Source organism: Chanodichthys erythropterus, chromosome 18 (genome assembly GCF_024489055.1).
Source record: "Chanodichthys erythropterus isolate Z2021 chromosome 18, ASM2448905v1, whole genome shotgun sequence".
NCBI classification, from domain to species: domain Eukaryota; kingdom Metazoa; phylum Chordata; class Actinopteri; order Cypriniformes; family Xenocyprididae; genus Chanodichthys; species Chanodichthys erythropterus.
The window spans coordinates 6,283,800-6,302,294 of record NC_090238.1 but is presented as its reverse complement, the minus strand read 5'-3'; the positions used below and the strand labels follow the sequence as shown (position 1 = coordinate 6,302,294).

At 36.7% G+C, this 18,495-nt stretch overlaps 1 protein-coding gene across 1 annotated transcript; it reads left to right on the top strand.

The window, feature by feature from the left end:
• Window positions 1–400: 400 nt before the first annotated feature.
• On the top strand, window positions 401–17,350 carry gnmt (glycine N-methyltransferase). Its single transcript, XM_067366638.1, has 6 exons — window positions 401–718; window positions 7,022–7,149; window positions 8,734–8,847; window positions 8,923–9,065; window positions 10,359–10,483; window positions 14,993–17,350. The coding sequence occupies exons 1-6, from the start codon at window positions 513–515 to the stop codon at window positions 15,162–15,164; spliced, it is 888 nt and encodes a 295-aa protein (XP_067222739.1). The 5' UTR covers window positions 401–512; the 3' UTR covers window positions 15,165–17,350.
• Window positions 17,351–18,495: the final 1,145 nt, after the last annotated feature.

The window sequence follows — 18,495 nt, the reverse complement described above, 5'->3', positions numbered from 1 at the left end:
TTATCTTACATAAGACAAACTCACGAATGAAAACAGTGGACAGAAAACAGCTAATGACTTTTTTCTTTCCATAAATATTGATTTTAAAACCCCTCAGGTTTTACTTTGATAAGCACAACTTCAGACGCAAAAAAATATATTTTAGTTCCTAAGAGCCACATTTCGACAACATTATCATATAAATCACTCTCTTCTTGGCATCTTGGCATCACACACTTCCTGGCATCTAATTTTAACAACCTGTTAAAAAAGATGATGAAACACAGACCGGGTGTGTGTCTTCCAGTCTGGACACGTCATCACGCGTCTCGGCCAATAGCAATGTAGGCGTAAGTGAATACGGGCGTCCGATTGGTCAAAAGTTTCAGCTTCAACACAGACGCAATATAAATATCAACATAGACGCTGTAAGCATGAAAAAGAGACGCAAACAGCCGCGGATAGAAAACAGGCAGGAGGTTATTTCAGATCCGGAAGACGAGCAGTGAGTTCACGTGGCGTGATAATTCAGTATGGTGGACAGTGTTTACCGCACTCGCTCTCTCGGTGTCGGTGCAGTCGGTCTTCCTGATCAGTATGCCGACGGTAAAGCAGCGAAAGTGTGGCAGCTGTACATCGGGGACACTCGGAGCAGGACAGAGGAGTACAAGAGCTGGGTGTTGTCCCTGCTCAGAAAACATGGGGTTCAGAAGGTGCTGGATGTAGCCTGCGGCACAGGGTATGACCTAAAAAACTATCAAATTAAGAAATGAATAAAATTAATAAAACCTCTCCCTCACATGATATCTGATGGGGAAGGCCAGGACTGTTGTCTGTAGTGCTTATTTATTCTGCTCATCTGTCTGCTGCACTTTCAGATTTAGTCACAAAGTTTTGAGCCTTATGGATATAGTTTAGTCTTCTGATTAGATTTGTTACTGTCTTGGTTTACTTAACTCCACCCCTTGTAATCTGGGTCATGTGGTTTGGCATTGAAGCTTTTTGATAACTGGAATGCTGTTTTGGCTAAACTACACAGTCAATTTTGTACATAACAAATATGTGTGTGTGTGTGTATATGAAGGTGTAGAGAAGCCTTTTGTCAGGTTTTATGAAGTTTTTTTTTATTTTTTTATTTTATGTTCAGAAATTCATTATTTTTCTTCCAACGATGAAAAAGTGCTTCTGTTTTCTGTCACTGGCAGCTGTATTTTAAGTGATGTTATGTCAGACAGTGTATTTTTATATATAAATCTTTTTAATGATGTTCTAATATATACTTTTTGAACCATGAATGTAGTCCAAAGTTAGACAGATGATTCTGACAAAAGTGGCATTTGAATTTGACTGCAAAAAAATCACCAACAAAGTAATACAAAATACAAAGTGATGAAAATAGGGGTGAGGTAGTTACAAACAGATTTTTTTAAAATTATTTTTAATAATATATGATCCACTCTTGAACTTGTGCTCCCTGCCACTTGACACGCTAACTTGGTCTAATAATATCTAATGCTGCTGGCCAGTCTGTATTTTGGGGAGACAATTGCAGCCGTGGCTCATCTGTGTTCATTCATATACACACGGAATTAATAATATAAAATGGGTTCAGCATTATATAAGAAATATTTTTCGAATTTTCTAGACTGTTTACGTCGTAAAGTGATATATTATGGATTCGGCAGTCGTATTATGAGCAGGCAGCCGGTCTCGTTGCCAACACAAAGCTGTGGTGAAAAATGGTACTTATTTTCACGTTACCTAACGTTACCTCACGTAAACCTCACTCCAGACCAAGACGATATCAGTACGCTTCAGATATGTGTCTGCAACAGGTCAGTAACTAGCTGGCATGTCTATTTTTCCTATGTGGAGTACTAGCATATCAAATAAATTAAAATATAAGCCCTTTTGCTTAAACATGCTCATGTGAATAGCCTATATACAGTAGTACTGTTGTCTTTGTTTTAGCCTGTTTGTTCTGAGAACAAATATGACTTTGTTTTCCTCACTGGAATTCCTACACAACTTGCAATATTCTTAAAAAAAAAAAAAACATTCGGAAGCAATTACATTAAAGGGATAGTTCACCCAAAAATGAAAATTCTGTCATTTACTCCCCCTCATGTTGTTCCAAGCTTGTATAAATTTCTTTGTTCTGTTGTACACAAAGGAAGATATTTGGAAGAATGTTAATAACCAAGCAGATCTCGCCTCTTATTGACTGCCATAGTATTTTTCCCCCCTGCTATGGTACTAACATTCTTCCAAAAATCTTCCTTTGTGTAGGGCAAAACAAATTTATACAGGTTTGGAACAACTTGAGGATGAGTAAATGACAGAATTTTCATTTTTGGGTGAACTATCCCTTTATGGCAATTCTAAGATGACCTTCTATGTGTTTGTTGTGTATGCTAAAGCAGGTCAATCATCATTAGAGCACCACCCTCAGGCTGATGTGTTCAGCGATTTACAATATAAAGCTTACAAAATGTTTATAATAAACTAAGACCCAGAAGATATCAGTCCCAATGCCCTACCTAAATTTACGGCCAGGAGCCACTACTGGACAATTGTTAACTCAGCATAACCTACAAAACCTGTTTTCCATTTAGATGTAGCTGAACTCCAGCCCAGACATGTTATTCTGTGTTCATATTGGATTACACATGGATTAAATGTTCCAGAAGTTCTTGTTCTTTAATGGACTACTTGCACTTAGCTTCATGAAGTACAATTTGAAAGAAAATGACTCACTAGTTTCGTTGTATGTGTTTACAATGTCCCATTCTTGTCTTGTTCCTGATACTCCACGAAGAGTTTCTGCATCCCTCAGTAACGTTTGCGCAATTTTTCACAGATTGGATTAGCAAATATTTAAACGTGGCAACAGAAACACTTTTTATTCAGTATTTTATGTACTGCTTAATACAGCACCTGTATGTACAAAAATTAAGTAAACATGAGCCAATACATTAGTACTCTATATTTAACTATATTATTTATGTTTTATTTTGATAAAAAATACATTATAACATTAAGATTACAAGAAAATCGTTTTTACTGTTCTAAAAACATGGATTTTTGAGCATTACCGGAACTTGAAGGTGTCAGAATAAACACTGAACACGCTTTATTGTGAATCTAGCCATAGTTTAAAATATATCACAGTATTTGCCTTTTATGCCTTTATTAGTTAGGATAGTGTAGATCAGACAGAATGCAAAGAAAGGGGAACAGGACAGGCAAAGGACCTCGAACCAGCACTCAAACTTGGGTCTCCTGAAACACAGCTGAGCTGAGCTCTGCCCACAAGGCTATTGCTCCAACAATTCAGACAGAATTTCTATCCTGCATTCACTGCTTCAAATCTTGTTGAACACACCTGTTGTTACGAGGGGGTGGGCACATTAATGTTTTTGATTAAATAATTTATAGCCTAATAAACTGAGGTAAAAACAATGTGCATGGATAAATAATTTATAATAAACACTGCAACAATTCATTAAAAAAAAATAAGAATGGTCTATTTTGATCTCATGGTGTCTGTAATGAGATTTTTGATGTCAGTAACAGTGCTCTGTGAATAAAACAACTACACGCCAACACTGGAAAGCTCAATGTGTGAGAGAGGGGAGAGAGATTTGATGAAAGCATGCATCACTCTATTTTATGTTTTATTAAATAGATGTTTGAAATGTAATCACTATGTTGTGCATTTGTTTAATTGAACAGAATTGCTATATGTTAAAATGTAAATGTTTTTTTTTTTTTGCATATAACTATATGTAAAATAGTAGACCTGCCAAGGACAGTGAGTTTGTTTAAAATTAATGTTACACGCCATTCGATACATTTCATTGTCATAACTGCTACATTATTTGCTGCATTATTTAATCAGAGTAAAATAATGGCTAATTTGTGTATAAATTTAATTCATATGGGACATTTACCAAAAGTCGTAATCATTGTATGGTTTGATATACAGTATCTCACAGAAGTGAGTACACCCCTCACATTTTTGTAAATATTAATGTCTAACCTGCTGGCCACAAAAGCGAGTACACCCCTAAGTAAAAATGTCCAAATTGGGCCCCAAGTGTCAATATTTTGTGAGGCCACCATTATTTTCCAGCACTGCCTTAACCCTCTTAGGTATGGAGTTCACCAGAGCTTCACAGGTTGCCACTGGAGTCCTCTTCCACTCCTCCATGACGACATCACGGAGCTGGTGGATGTTAGAGACCTTGCGCTCCTCCACCTTCCGTTTGAGGATGCCCCACAGATACTCAATAGGGTTTAGGTCTGGAGACATGCTAGGCCAGTCCATCACCTTTACCCTCAGCTTCTTTAGCAAGGCAGTGTTCGTCTTGGAGGTGTGTTTGGGGTTCTTATCATGTTGGAATACTGCCATGTAGCCCAGTGTCCAAAGGGAGGGTATCATCCTCTGCTTCAGTATGTCACAGTACATTTTGGCATTCATGGTTCCCTCAATGAACTGTAACTCCCCAGTGTCGGCAGCACTCATGCTGCCCCAGACCATGACACTCCCACCACCATGCTTGACTGTAGGCAAGACACACTTGTCTTTGTAATCCTCACCTGGTTGCCGCCACACACGCTTGAGACCATCTGAACCAAATTAGTTTATCTTGGTCTCATCAGACCACAGGACATGGTTCCAGTAATCCATGTCCTTCGTCTGCTTGTCTTCAGCAAACTGTTTGCGGGCTTTCTTGTGCACCATCTTTAGAAGAGGCTTCCTTATGGGACGACAGCCATGCAGACCAATTTGATGCAGTGTGCGGCATATGGTCTGAGCACTGACAGGCTGACCCCCACCCCTTCAACCTCTGTAGCAATGCTGGCAGCACTCATACGTCTATTTCCAAAAAACATACTTTTGGATATGACGCTGAGCACGTGCACTCAACTTCTTTGGTCGACCATAGCGAGGCCTGTTCTGAGTGGAAGCTGTCCTGTTAAACCGCTGTATGGTCTTGACCATCGTGCTGCAGCTCAGTTTCAGGGTCTTGGCAGTCTTCTTATAGCCTACGCCATCTTTATGTAGAGCAACAATTCTTTTTTTCAGATCCTCAGAGAGTTCTTTGCCATGAGGTGCCATGTTGAACTTCTAGTGACCAGTATGAGAGAGTAAGAGCTATAACACCAAATTTAACACACCTGCTCCCCATTCACACCTGAGACCTTGTAACTAGGGGTGGGACAAAATATCGATATGGCGATATATCGTCATCCTTCTCTGTGCGATAAGAGAATCGAATCGCTGCGCCAAATATCGATTTTTTTAATTTAAAAAAATAAAGCGCTATATATAGATTTCTTTGCTCATAACGTCCTACTTCAAGGCGGCGCTCAACACATGAATAAGGGAAACGTGAACTTAAGTTAACTAGCCTAAGAAAAAGAGGTTATTAACAGGATGGCGGACAGCAGTGTGAGTAAAATAGATGCCCCAGCCACATTTGTTCAAAGTCTTGACGCACTTTTATACCATTGATGTAACAGTCGTAGACATCTTTGACGTTCTTCACCGAGCGCTTACACGGGAGCATTTGAAAGCATATATTAGGGATCCTCTGATAGACGCCTGCTTTCGAACGCTCCCGTATATATCTAAGCGCTTGAAGAACGTCAAAGGGTCTGTTTGCGCCTGGTGACTTCATGCATTTTCTCTGATCGGATAGCTATCTGATCGTGAAAAGACCAGGTCTAAATGCCTAAAAACGCATTTCAGGAGATGGTCTGGGACGCATTCCAGTCAAAACTGTCTATGCTCAGTCTAAATGCATCTGGTTGTTGAAACTACATATGTAAATTTTACTTCTCCCAAAAATACTAAAACTGAAACATGTGAGAGTCAGATATGACAACGCTACTGTATCACACATCGCCGCAGAACTCTTCAGCAAGCTGACGCGCAAACTGCCGCATATGAAAGTGAAAGTAAGTCGCAGACGCATAACACACAATTATCTTCATTAAAAGTAATGAGACCTTATACCAGTGCTGTTGCCGCTCTCTCCTATTGCAGTCTTTGATTTTGAAATTAACTGATGGTCAATAAAATGCACCTCATATTTCTTGCTTTTGGTGACGTGAACTCTATTAAATGTACATGTAAGATCAGATTTATCCGTTAACCTTCACTTAACCTTTTCATGTGCATTTTGTTTTTTAATATTAAGACCAATATCGCGATGTATCATTATAGGATTGTCTAGCGATATATCGATTATCGCAGAATCGCTGACTCGCGATATTATCGTTATCGTGAGCCATTTATCGTGATCGTATCGTGAGGTACCCTCCGATTCCCACCCCTACTTGTAACACTAACGAGTCACATGACACCGGGGAGAGAAAATGGCTAATTGGGGCCAATTTGGACATTCTCACTTAGGGGTGCACTCACTTTTGTGGCCAGCGGTTTAGACATTAATGGCTGTGTGTTGAGTTATTTTGAGGAGACAGCAAATTTACACTGTTATACAAGCTGTACATTCACTACTTTACATTGTAGCAAAGTGTCATTTCTTCAGTGTTGTCACATGAAAAGATATAATAAAATATTTACAAAAATGTGACGGGTGTCACTTCTGTGAGATACTGTATCAATAAATTAAACACTTTAAAAGGCCACCAGTGGAGTTCTGCAAGTTAAATGTATTTCATTGTATTGTTCAAGAATTAAGTGCAAATTTGGGAAAATATTTTCGAGGCAAATTTCAGCAAATTCCAGATCAGTTACTTGTGAAGCATGCTAATGTACTAATCAACTCTAAAAAGTAGAAAAACTTCTATGACTTCTATAAATCTCTGCATGTAGGTGTGCTGAACATTAAATTTGTGATAAGCGGAATGCTGAAGCAGTTGTATAAGTAGAGTGTTATTTTAATGTATTGTGCAATTAAATTTTGGAGGAAAAATGCTATTAAGAGTGTGTTTTTGATTGTTAATACCACCACTTATGCATTCCTCTGATGTTTTTACCTTTTATTATTATTATTTTTTTTTAAAGGGTGGATTCCATCATGTTGGTAGAGGAGGGATTCAGGGTGGTCAGTGTGGATGCCAGTGACAAAATGCTCAAATATGCTCTTAAAGAGAGGTGGGAGAGGAGAAAAGAGCCAGCCTTCGATAACTGGGGTAAATGAAGATCTCTGTTTTAAAGGGGACCTATTATGCCCCTTTTCACAAGATGTAATATAAGTCTTTGGTATCCCCAGAATGTGTCTGTGAAGTTTCAGCTGAAAATACCCAACAGATAATTTATTATAGCCAGTGTTGGGAGTAACGAAAGTGCTATACAAATAAATGTGAAATGTGAAAGTAACTTGAGTTACGTAATCAGATTACTTTTTTCAAGTAACAAGTAAAGTAACGCATTACTTTTAAATTTACAACAAAATATCTGAGATATTTTTTCAAATAAGTAACGCAAGTTACTTTGTTTTCCCATTTATTGACTGACAGCTCTCCTGTCCCCCTGTTGACAGAAATCAGAAGTAAGTGCAGAAGCGTTGTATGTAACATGATGGTTATTGTAGTTGGATATTGTACTAAATGAGAGTCTGTATCCCTCAAAATGAATAAAAACAGGGAAATGCAATCTGAGAATATTGCACAAACCTGCAATAATTAAATATATTAAATTAAACAAATATACTTGATGTATTTAATCTCACTTTATTTATCAGTGTCTTTACTGCAGACCTTCAATGATCCAATTCAACCATACTAATAAGCAAAAATGACTTTAGAAAAACATCACATTTGTAATCAGCCTGAAGCTTATTCATTTCACTTTTGGTGTGAAAGGGCCTTTACATTTGCCGAAATTGTTGTTATTAAAAAAACAAACAAGCAAGCCCAGCCCGAGTGAGAATAAGTAACACAAAAGTAATGTAACACATTACTTTTCATAAAAAGTAACTAACACAATTAGTTACTTTTTAGGGAGTAACACAATATTGTAATGGATTACTCTTAAAAGTAACTTTTCCCAGCACTGATTATAGTTTGTCAAATTTGCCCCATTTGGGTGTGAGCAAAAACACATCTTTTTTGTATGCATCCCTTTAAATGCAAATGGCCTGCTTTCCAAAAGAAGGTGGAGCTTTAACAGCTCACACTTCACTTAACAACAAAGCTGGAGAATCTCACGCAGCCAAAATGAGGATTGTCAGTAACGGTGTTCAGCCTTACATTGTTCAAACCAGAGTCGGACACTGATGGAGAGACTCAGGAAGAAGTTACAACTTTTACAATGCATCTGGACATTTTTGAACGGTTAGTGGATAAATTGATGTAGTTTCTGTGGAGTTGATTCAACTCATCAACTAGCGTGTGCCGTCATGTTAATCTTTAGTGCAAATCCAACATTGAATTGACCCTCGTTTGTGAAGCAGTTCAGCGTAAAATGACGGCATGACAACAACACTCTACTACAACAACTCTTCCTCTTCTCATAAGCAGCTCAACATGACCTCGTCCCCTTTGTTGCGTTTTCCTGTGCTTGTTGTAGTCCCTACCAGCCATGTGTTGTAGTCCTTAAAAAGTGATTTCTGTAAAAGAAAATATCTCCCTTTCCATTGAACTTTGAGTGTTGTAACTTTGCTGATGTTGTTTACGCTGAAACAGCAACATTACACACTAACTAAAGTTAAAAAAGTGACCCTATAAGTGAGAATCAGTTTAAAGTTTCTCCATGGTCTGATCTTTTCCTTTTAGTAATTGAGGAGGCCAACTGGCTAACATTACCAGAAGATGTTAAGAAACCTGGAGATGGGTTTGATGCGGTAATCTGTCTAGGGAACTCATTCGCTCATTTACCAGACTTTAGAGGTAAGAATACCATAGCAAAATGGGTTTCATATTTTTACAGATTTGTTTGATTAACTTCATTCTCATATCTCACAGGGGACCAAAGTGATCAGAAGCTTGCCTTGCAAAACATAGCCAGCATGGTGAAACCTGGAGGGATCCTAATTATTGACCACCGTAATTATGATTACATCCTTGAGACTGGCCAAGCGCCGCAAGGAAAGAATATTTACTATAAGGTAAAAAACAATTGTGTACTTGTGATCACAGTTCACTTCATTGTGTTTTAAGAATAGCCTATATATATATACTATAATGGTGCTTGGCTTTTAACTAAAGTCATGCATCCACTAGATTGTTAGCTGCAAAAAAATAGACATTCCATGTAACCTTTTGATAACTATTTTGTCAGTATTACCTGCTTAAAGCTGCAGTCCGCGATTTTTCCTTTGTCGCCATCTCTGTTTGAAACCTGCAATTGCAGTCATATGCGGAACAGTTATTTGTACGTGCGTTGTGCCTCGGCACAGCTCGTCAACGCGGATGAATCTAATGCTTGCTGTCAGTCACCGCACCGGTGTGGATACTGAACTTCAGAATCACAGATTCTACGTCTTGAAAGTATGACCAATATAAAAATTTTCACTGGAAAATATCATCTGAACAATTAACATGTCTGCCACTTTTGTTCTGACCAACTGAGGAAAAAAGCATCAGGCCTACAATAAATCACACTGCCAATAGTGATTAAATCTAACGATCGCTTAGCTCGGATCATGCCAAACTGTATTATATTGTTCTCAAATTGTTAATGTTAACAACATCAGCATTGCGTGACTGTGTGTTTTAGCGTTACCTGTAGATTTCAATTTCTGTAGCCACTCCACAGTCCAAAGTCTTTTGCTTTTTGACTACAGGTGAATCTCCAGTTGTCACTGTTATTTCAGCTGCTATGAGAAAAGGCTATAAATGATCCGCTACCGGCAGCATCCTCACGTGAAAAAACAACTAGCCTCTCTACGGGACTCCGTCCTTTCTGTTTACGGATGTAATGACGCACAGACGAACTGTTGCATGCTCAAATTTCCAGCGGAAATCCACCATATCGCTCTTATTATAAAACATTATTACAAGCGTACCGTTGTGAATCAAGACAAGATAATTAGATAGTTTTGAACACTGGCTGGTTATGAACTTGCTCAAAAATTGATTTTGGATCATTTTTAACCACAAATAGTTGCTGCTGCTTTAAACAGGAATGTAACTGAGTAAAATGATGTATTAGAAGACAACACTGAAGGAATACGAGACGTAATAAAAAAAAACATAAGGTTTGACACTATCTGTAGATTGTGAATCATCCTATAAAATTATGCTTAAATCTGGAGAAGCTATACCATACTATATAATAAATTATATATAAACTATAATGACCCTTTAAGCAAGTTGTCTTTGTATCAATTTGAAAAAGAAAAAAAAAAATACTCCTTTGCATTCTGTAAGGCTCATATACTTAAGGTCTTATATTTCAGAGTGACCTGAAGCAGGACATCTCCACCTCAGTGCTGTGGGTTAATAACAAGCCTCACATGATCACACTGGACTACACTCTCATACTGCCTTCACCAGAAGGCATTCAGACTCCGCCAGAAACAAGGTACTGTAAACTTCCGGTGAGGTCAGTTTTTGGGTGGTTGTGATGTCATTATGGTTTACTTATTAGAAATATCATGTAATTATATATAATGTAATATTAAAAAGTGTATAAATCATTCGGTTTTTCCAAAGTAACACTGTCCAACAGCAACATCAGCAGGTAACGTGACCGTGGGAGGCTGCGTCTCTCTCGCCTCCCCTGAGCCCATTGAGTTTTAATAGACCCCCTAAATGTGAACTACTTTCTTCTGCCACTGATTCAAATCTCAAGCTTACAGTTTGTGCAAAGTTCAGACTATCTCCCTGTTTAATACTTTGTTTCATTCATGAATGAATCAGCATTTTTGAATTGACTAAATGATCTACCATTTCACTCATAAAGACAGTCCCTTGCTGCCACCTAGTGCATAACATTGTAACCTACATTGAAGTTGCTGAAAAATCCACACTACTAACACAGAGACAGAGTATTTACATAAAATATTTTTTATTGAACTATAATATTTAATGAACAATAATAGCCATTATACAAGTATAAGTTTGTACAATAGGAAGTAGACTACAACAAATGCAACCCTTTCCATAACTCTATCACAAGGCGGAGTTTGAATTTGTCAACACACACACACACACAAAAATGTTTACTTTACTATTAGTGATTAGGGGCAGGTGATCGAGACAAAAGTATTGGGACATACCTCTTAATTATTGAATTCAGGTATTTCAATCAGACTCATTGCCTCAGGTGTATAAAATCAAGCATGTAGACATGCAGTTACAAACATTTGTGAAAAAAAGGGTCGTTCTGAAGAGCTCAGTGAATTCAAGCATGGTACTGTAATAGGACGCCACTGTTATTGGAAAGTCGAAGTGTTTAGAAATAGCAGCAAATCAGCCTCTGAATTCTGAAGCAGTGGAAATGTGTTCTGAGGAGTGGCGAATCACACTTCGCTGATGGGCTAGTCTGGATTTGGCGGATGCCAGGAGAACATTACCTGCCTTGTACCAGCTAGTTTGGTGGAGGAGAGATAATGGTATGGGGCTGTTTTTCTAGGTTTGGGCTAGGCCCCTTACTTCTAGTGAAGGGAAATCCAAGACATTTTGAACAATGCTATGTTTTCAACTTTCTGGAAAGGCCCTTTTCTATTCCAGCATGACTGTGCCCCAGTGCACAATAAAGACATATTTGGAGGAACTTGACTGGCCCACACAGAGCCCTGACCTCAACCCCATTGAACACCTTTGGGATGAACTGGAACTGAGATTGCAAGCCAGGCCTTCTTGTCCAAAATCAGTGCCTGACCTCACAAAACTTTTACTGGATGAATGGCCAAAAATATTAATGTATATGTATGTAGTAATCAATGTCATTACACTCCCAATACTTTTGTCCATGTAGTGTGTGTGTGTGTGTGTGTGTGTGTGTGTGTGTGTGTGTGTGTGTGTGTGTGTGTGTGTGTGTGTGTATGTAAACATTTAGGCCCTGTTTACACCTGGTATTAAAGGGTTAGTTCACCCAAAAATGAAAATTCTGTCATTTATTACTTACCCTCATGCCGTTCCACACCCGTAAGCACGGGCGGACTGGCCATCTGACATACCGGGCACTTTCCTGGTGGGCCGACGTGCTTTTTGGGGCCGATCGACGGTCGCCGACCGCAAAAAAAAAAAAATTCTCTCGGCCCATGAAAGTGATAGGCCTAGATCGGCGGCCCAATGCTTTATCAAATGATGGGCTGCTGACCCAAAACACTTTAGTCAAAAATATCACATAGGCTATTTTTTTCCTTCTGACAGACGCAGCTCATGAAACATGTAGCTCAGCGGCCCATTGGTTGTTTTCTTGATTGACACTGGACTGGCCCAATCATATCTTTGAACAGCACCATCTATAGGATTTCTGCCTGCACGCAGTTTCAGTGTGATCATGGAGAAGGAACGCAAAGGAGGTGCAGAGAAGCTGCGTGAGAGAAAAAAAAAAACGCTGCCAAATGTGTCAAATTGACACAAATGTTTTCGGCAGTAGCAGCAGGGACATAAATATCTGAGACCCTATCTGAGTGCTGTCCCCCCAAAAAATATAATTAATAACCACGCTAAGTATTGTGCATAAATTATATAAACTTAAAATAATTATGTAAGTAGTAAAGCAATGCAAACGGGCGTTTTAAGTTTAGAAACATTTTAAATCACCCCTCCCTTGCCTCACAGTGGTTTGGTCCACCGCGCACGTCACACTCGCGTGTGTGTAGATTCTGTAGAAGCCCGGCGGCGCCGGCGCTGGAGAGAACAGTTCTTCAGACAGATGAGTTCCAGTAAGTCGGCTCTCAAGGCTATTTTATTCAAAAACATCGGATGAAGTGATTATTTTCTATTTAATGCTGACGGTGCTGAGTAATTAGTCATAACAACAACAAAAAACATGATAACTGATGTTTTTTTCCCGTGAGTCCGCTATTTTAGCGATTATAATGTTACCTAGCTTGTTTACCATAGCTTGTTGTGGATATAAGTCACCCACACCAACAACAATTAACATTGTGATAAGAATATGTAAACTGTAATAAGGCTAATAGATTTACTGTTGTGTGTTGGGTTATGCTCAGTGTGTATTCATCGTATTTTGGTGACTTGGTTGTAAACAACTTAAAAAAAAAAAAAAAAAAAAATATATATATATATATATATATATATATATATATATATATATATATATATATATATATATATTATGAAATTACATAATTAGTAATATATAACTATATAGTCATGACATTTATATATATATATATATATATATATATATATATATATATATATATATATACGTTATATATATATATAAGCGGAAGGACGGGTGGTATTTGTGATCTTATGTGGTGGTGGGCCGGTCTGGGCCAAAATGCCAGGGCCGATTTTTGGTCCCAGTCCATCCCTGCCCGTAAGACTTTCGTTAATCTTCAGAACACAAATTAAGATATTTTAGTTGAAATCCGATAGCTCCGTGAGGCCTCCATAGGGAGCAATGGACACTTCCTCTCTCAAAATCCATTAATGTACTAAAAACATATTTAAATCAGTTCATGTGAGTACAGTGGTTCAATACTAATATTATAAAGCGACGAGAATATTTTTGGAGCACCAAAAAAAATAAATGACTTATTTAGTGATGGCTGATGGTACTCACATGAACCAATTTAAATATGTTTTTAGTACCTTTATGGATCTTGAGAGAGGAAGTGTCCATTGCTCCCTATGGAGGCCTCATGGAGCTATTGAATTTCAACTAAAATATCTTAATTTGTGTTTTCTGAAGATTAACGAAGGTCTTAAGGGTGTGGAACAGCATGAGGGTGAGTGATTAATGACAGAATTTTCATTTTTGGGTGAACTATCCCTTTAAGATACATTTTGATCTTTTTTGTCTACCTTCTATCAATTCTTTCCTGATTTCTTTGATGGGCAGGTAAATGTATATTTTTTCCCCCCATCTATTGATATACAAAATAAGTGTCTGCCAATTACATACATTACATACTAAATCTAGAGGAATTTCATCTATCAGCACAATAATAACCTTAAATACAAATCTTAAGTCAACAAAAGGAATGACTTCAGAAGAAGGACGATTTGAATTTTTTAAGAGTAATACTAAAGTGCCTATTGGCACACATTTAAAAATAAAGTTATATTATTTGTCACATTTGTTCTAATGTAAAACCACAAATAATTATAATAACAATTAAGCAGTTGCAAAATGACACTGACATTTTTTTTATCGGAATAGCTCAACCAAAATAATTGTCATCATTTACTCACCTTTATGTTGTTCCAATCCCATAAGACTTTTCTAACAAATGAAGATATTTTTATTAAACTTAAATAAATTATGATATTTAATTTTTAGGTGGACTATTCCAATAAAGGGTTAGGTCATCCAAAAATGTACATTTTGTTATCATTTACGCACCCTCATGTCATTCCACCACATCTATTTTTACATTCATTTGCAGGATATTTGTTCTCCCCATCTCTGACTTCACTGAGCCAGAACAATTACTGCAGTGATTCTTGAACATGGGCACCTTACAATTAATACTTATATTTTTTAAGCAATCAGCCACACTCATCTAAAATAGAGAATGTCTGAGTCCATAACATCGCAAATGCTTACAGTATGCAATAATACAGCCTCCAGTGATGTCATGCTTAAAGGGCTGAGCAAGTGTCATACATAAATCCATGCCTGTCGAAGTTATAAAAAAGATCAGCCTTACATTTATTAACAGATTCAGTGCATCCCCTAGTACATGTAAAATGATTTGTAGTTAGCATTTAAGATAAATGCAAATTATTTGTGGAATTGGAATTATGTTGCCTACCTAAGTTTGCTTAAGTTCATTCGATACCCATCTATTGTTATTTTGAATGAAATAAGTGGTATGTGTGCATCAAGAATTGGTTATACTGTTCATGATGTTTTTTAAGAGTTTTTTTTTCTGTCTTGTAGTAAATTCCGACTGTCATACTACCCCCATCGTGTGGAGAGCTTTAAGGAGATTCTAAAAGCAGCATTTTTTGGAAAATGCGAGCACAATGTATATGGTGACTTCAAGCAATTCACCCCAGGGCAAGGAGAAGCGCCCTGTTATTTCATCCATGTGGTTAAAAAGATGACTTAAAGCCACATGAATTCTGCAATTCAAATTTCATCTTCAGATGGAAAACTGTGTTTGTCTTTGCAAATGCCTTGACTGAACACATCAGGGAATTCTTTTAGTTCTTTTGCTTTGAAAGTGTAAAATGTGATTTTGGGATTTCATACACACATTTGTACTGTGTTGTATTTTGAATTGGTAAGACAAACTCTTAATTTTATTGCTTATCATTTCCTTCATGCTTCACTTTCATATTACACATACTTGTTCTTTAATTTTTTTTATTTTTACCTTTTTGGAATATTGTTGAAACCCTTTACTACCCTGGTTTATTATCCAGATTCCACACTGAGTTGACCTATTGTCTAAATGTAGAGCCAATCACTTTGTATCTTCCAGAACTGCAGTTCCAGAATAACAGCTTAATTAGCGTTGAACATTTTACATTTATTGTACTTTACAGTACACTGTTAAGAACCAGAATGTGTTTTTGTATTCCACTGCTCTGCTTTGTAATTGTTTTTCTAAACGTGCTAGATGTACATCTTTGGCCATTGGCTCATTTATCAGATTATAAAAACATAAATAGATAAACGCCAAATTGTTCCTCTCCCAAATATTAAATCATTGTGGATTATGGTACAGTATATGTAATATATTTAAAATGAATATAAATTTAATTGTAAGAATGGTTGTGAGGTCACAGGTAATCACATCCATCACCACCAACAACAGTATTCGTGCTGATATTACTTTTATGTTAACATTTTACAATAAGGTTCATTTGTTAACATTAGTTAATGTATTAACTAACATGAACTAACTATGAGCAATACATTTTTACTGTATATGTTCATCTTTGTTAACATTAGTTAATAAAAATACAGCTGTTCAAAGTTTGTTCATGTTACTTCAGTGCATTAATGCCTTACTGTAAAGCGTTACCACTTTTTATCTTTGTTCAATAAACAAATTATTATTTAGTAACTTGCGCTTTAGACACAATATTGCAAATTTCACTTACATAATGAACTACTTGAATGCACAGCGTGATGTAGTCATACTACTGAATCTTCAGACAAATACATACCACATTAGATTATCACAGCTATATCATTAATCTGTTTCTTTCAAAAATGATTTTAAGTGCTGATTCTTTGCTATTTTTCGGGGGGCATTAAATATCCACTGGCTGATACATAGTGTAGTGAACTATTGATACACAAAGATTAAAGTTTACTGTACCATTTTTTTTAAAGTTTAATGTTTTTTTTTTCTTATGGAGTTTTTGCATTTTTTGCGTTTGGCTTGCTTATTGGGTGCTCTACCACTATTTTGTTTTCCTTCCATGTGTACTGAACCATGCCAAGTTTATATGTCAAGTTCATGTGTAAAACATGTTCAAAAGTTGGATTAATTAAACCAATTAGTTAGACGTCGCTAAAAAGCAACTACATATTTTCTAGTTTTGAGTCACAAATACTAAGAAGTGTGAATTACTTAAAACTACATAAATCCCCATGGTATAGCTATAGACCAACAGAATTCACCCAAATGTTGTCCCAACTAGTTGTCTGAACAAAGAAATTTTAAATTAAACAATATTGATGAAATGTAAAGATTTGTGAGTTCCCAGCATGAATTGCAGCATGAATAAATGATGTGCTTACTGTAAGAGAATTATTGTTTCTCTATTATTGTTTGCTAACCGAAAAGAGTTTAAAAGCTATTTTGTCATTATTGTTAGTTATTTGTTGTGTTGTGATGTTAAGAGCTCATCTTTTAACATTTTTCTACAAGATGTCACCAATCTTGAGGTTTGTGAGTCAAGTGTTGAGTTCAACATACAAACTTGTAAAACTACACTGCAGATACAGTATCTTTCCTTTGTAAGGTGATTGCGTAGTTCACATATTAAGTGTCCTAAAAAAATTGTATATCAAAATGATAGATCAATTTGTGTTACTGATTGAAAGTTTGCTGAACAAGAAATCTGTTGATGCCTTGAACAATGTATTGGCTGAATGAGGCATTTTGCATTTAGTGAATGAACAAATTTAAATTGACAAAACAAAGTAGTGTTAGACTACAATTTTAAGACAAATATTTTATTTAAATGTTTATTATAAAAATGTTACAACTTCTGGGTAATGATTTCATGTTATTTGAGTGCGTAATTCCATTAATGAGAGTGGCATATTGAATCTAAATGTGTATATAAAAATGAAAAGAGTTTGAAATCATTCTGTTTACTTCATTACTTTGCTCACACCAGTAAAAGAGTGCATACGCACAGTGTAGGGTGTCCATACAGTGCGCACAAATTTTTTTTTCTACAAATTACATTATTTGGTTCGATACATGGCCGCAGTGGTGCCTGCAGCTGTACACATTTACTGGATACTGAAAGTTATATTAAGCTGTTTGAAAACAAAACAGGGTTCACAAACTGTCAAAATATGTTCAACATGGTCCATTTCTGTATATAACAAAGAGTATAAACAATATAACATCACATCATGCTGCTTTAATACCATGTCGTAATTCGAGATGACAAAATGTGACATTCTATTCGGAGCTGTTCACCTCCTTGGACTGGGAATTATGCATTTCTATAGCACCACTATCAACTCCTAAATGAATCTGCAGCAGTCAGGTGGTACAGCGGTCATGTGGTACAAGTAGGAGCTCTCAGGAAAGTCCCATCTTACAAGCTATAATTACAAGCTCTACGATGATGTGAATGTTGAAGCCTTGAAATTATGGTAATTTCAACATGGTGTGAATGCAGCTTTAGTATTTCATTTTATTTCATTTCATTTGAACCTTTCAGTGTTAAGAAGTTAACATTTGAACCTTTTTAAAGTTTTTTTTTTTTTTTACATTTGCTTTAGATATCTGAGTAAGTTTAAACCCCATACTTACATTTAAAAGTGTAATTCAGCAATTTCTCTCAAAAAAAGTCTGTTGTATCCTTCATTGCACGGGAAACGAAGGACACATTTTGATGCATATCAATTTTGTATTAAAGGGATAGTTCACCCAAAAATGAAAATTTGATGTTTATCTGCTTACCCCCAGTGCATCCAAGATGTAGGTGAATTTGTTTCTTCAGTCGAACGCAAATTATGATTTTTAACTGCAACCGCTGCCGTCTGTCAGTCAATAGCAGTAGATGGGAACTTCAACTATAACAGTAAATAAAACTTGCTTAGACAAATCAAAATTAAAACCTGCGGCTCGTGACGACACATTAATGTCCTAAGACACGAAACGATCGGTTTGTGCGAGAAACCGAACAGTATTTATATAATTTTCACCTCTAATACACCACTATGTCCAACTTCGTTCAGCT

Excerpts from the sequence above, each read along its gene's own strand:
- gnmt (XM_067366638.1), top strand. The coding sequence starts at position 513 with ATGGTGGACAGTGTTTACCGCACTCGCTCTCTCGGTGTCGGTGCAGTC. Across the intron at positions 719-7,021 it reads GATGTAGCCTGCGGCACAGG|GGTGGATTCCATCATGTTGG; the intron begins GTATGACCTAAA and ends TTTTTTTTAAAG. Across the intron at positions 8,848-8,922 it reads TCATTTACCAGACTTTAGAG|GGGACCAAAGTGATCAGAAG; the intron begins GTAAGAATACCA and ends CATATCTCACAG.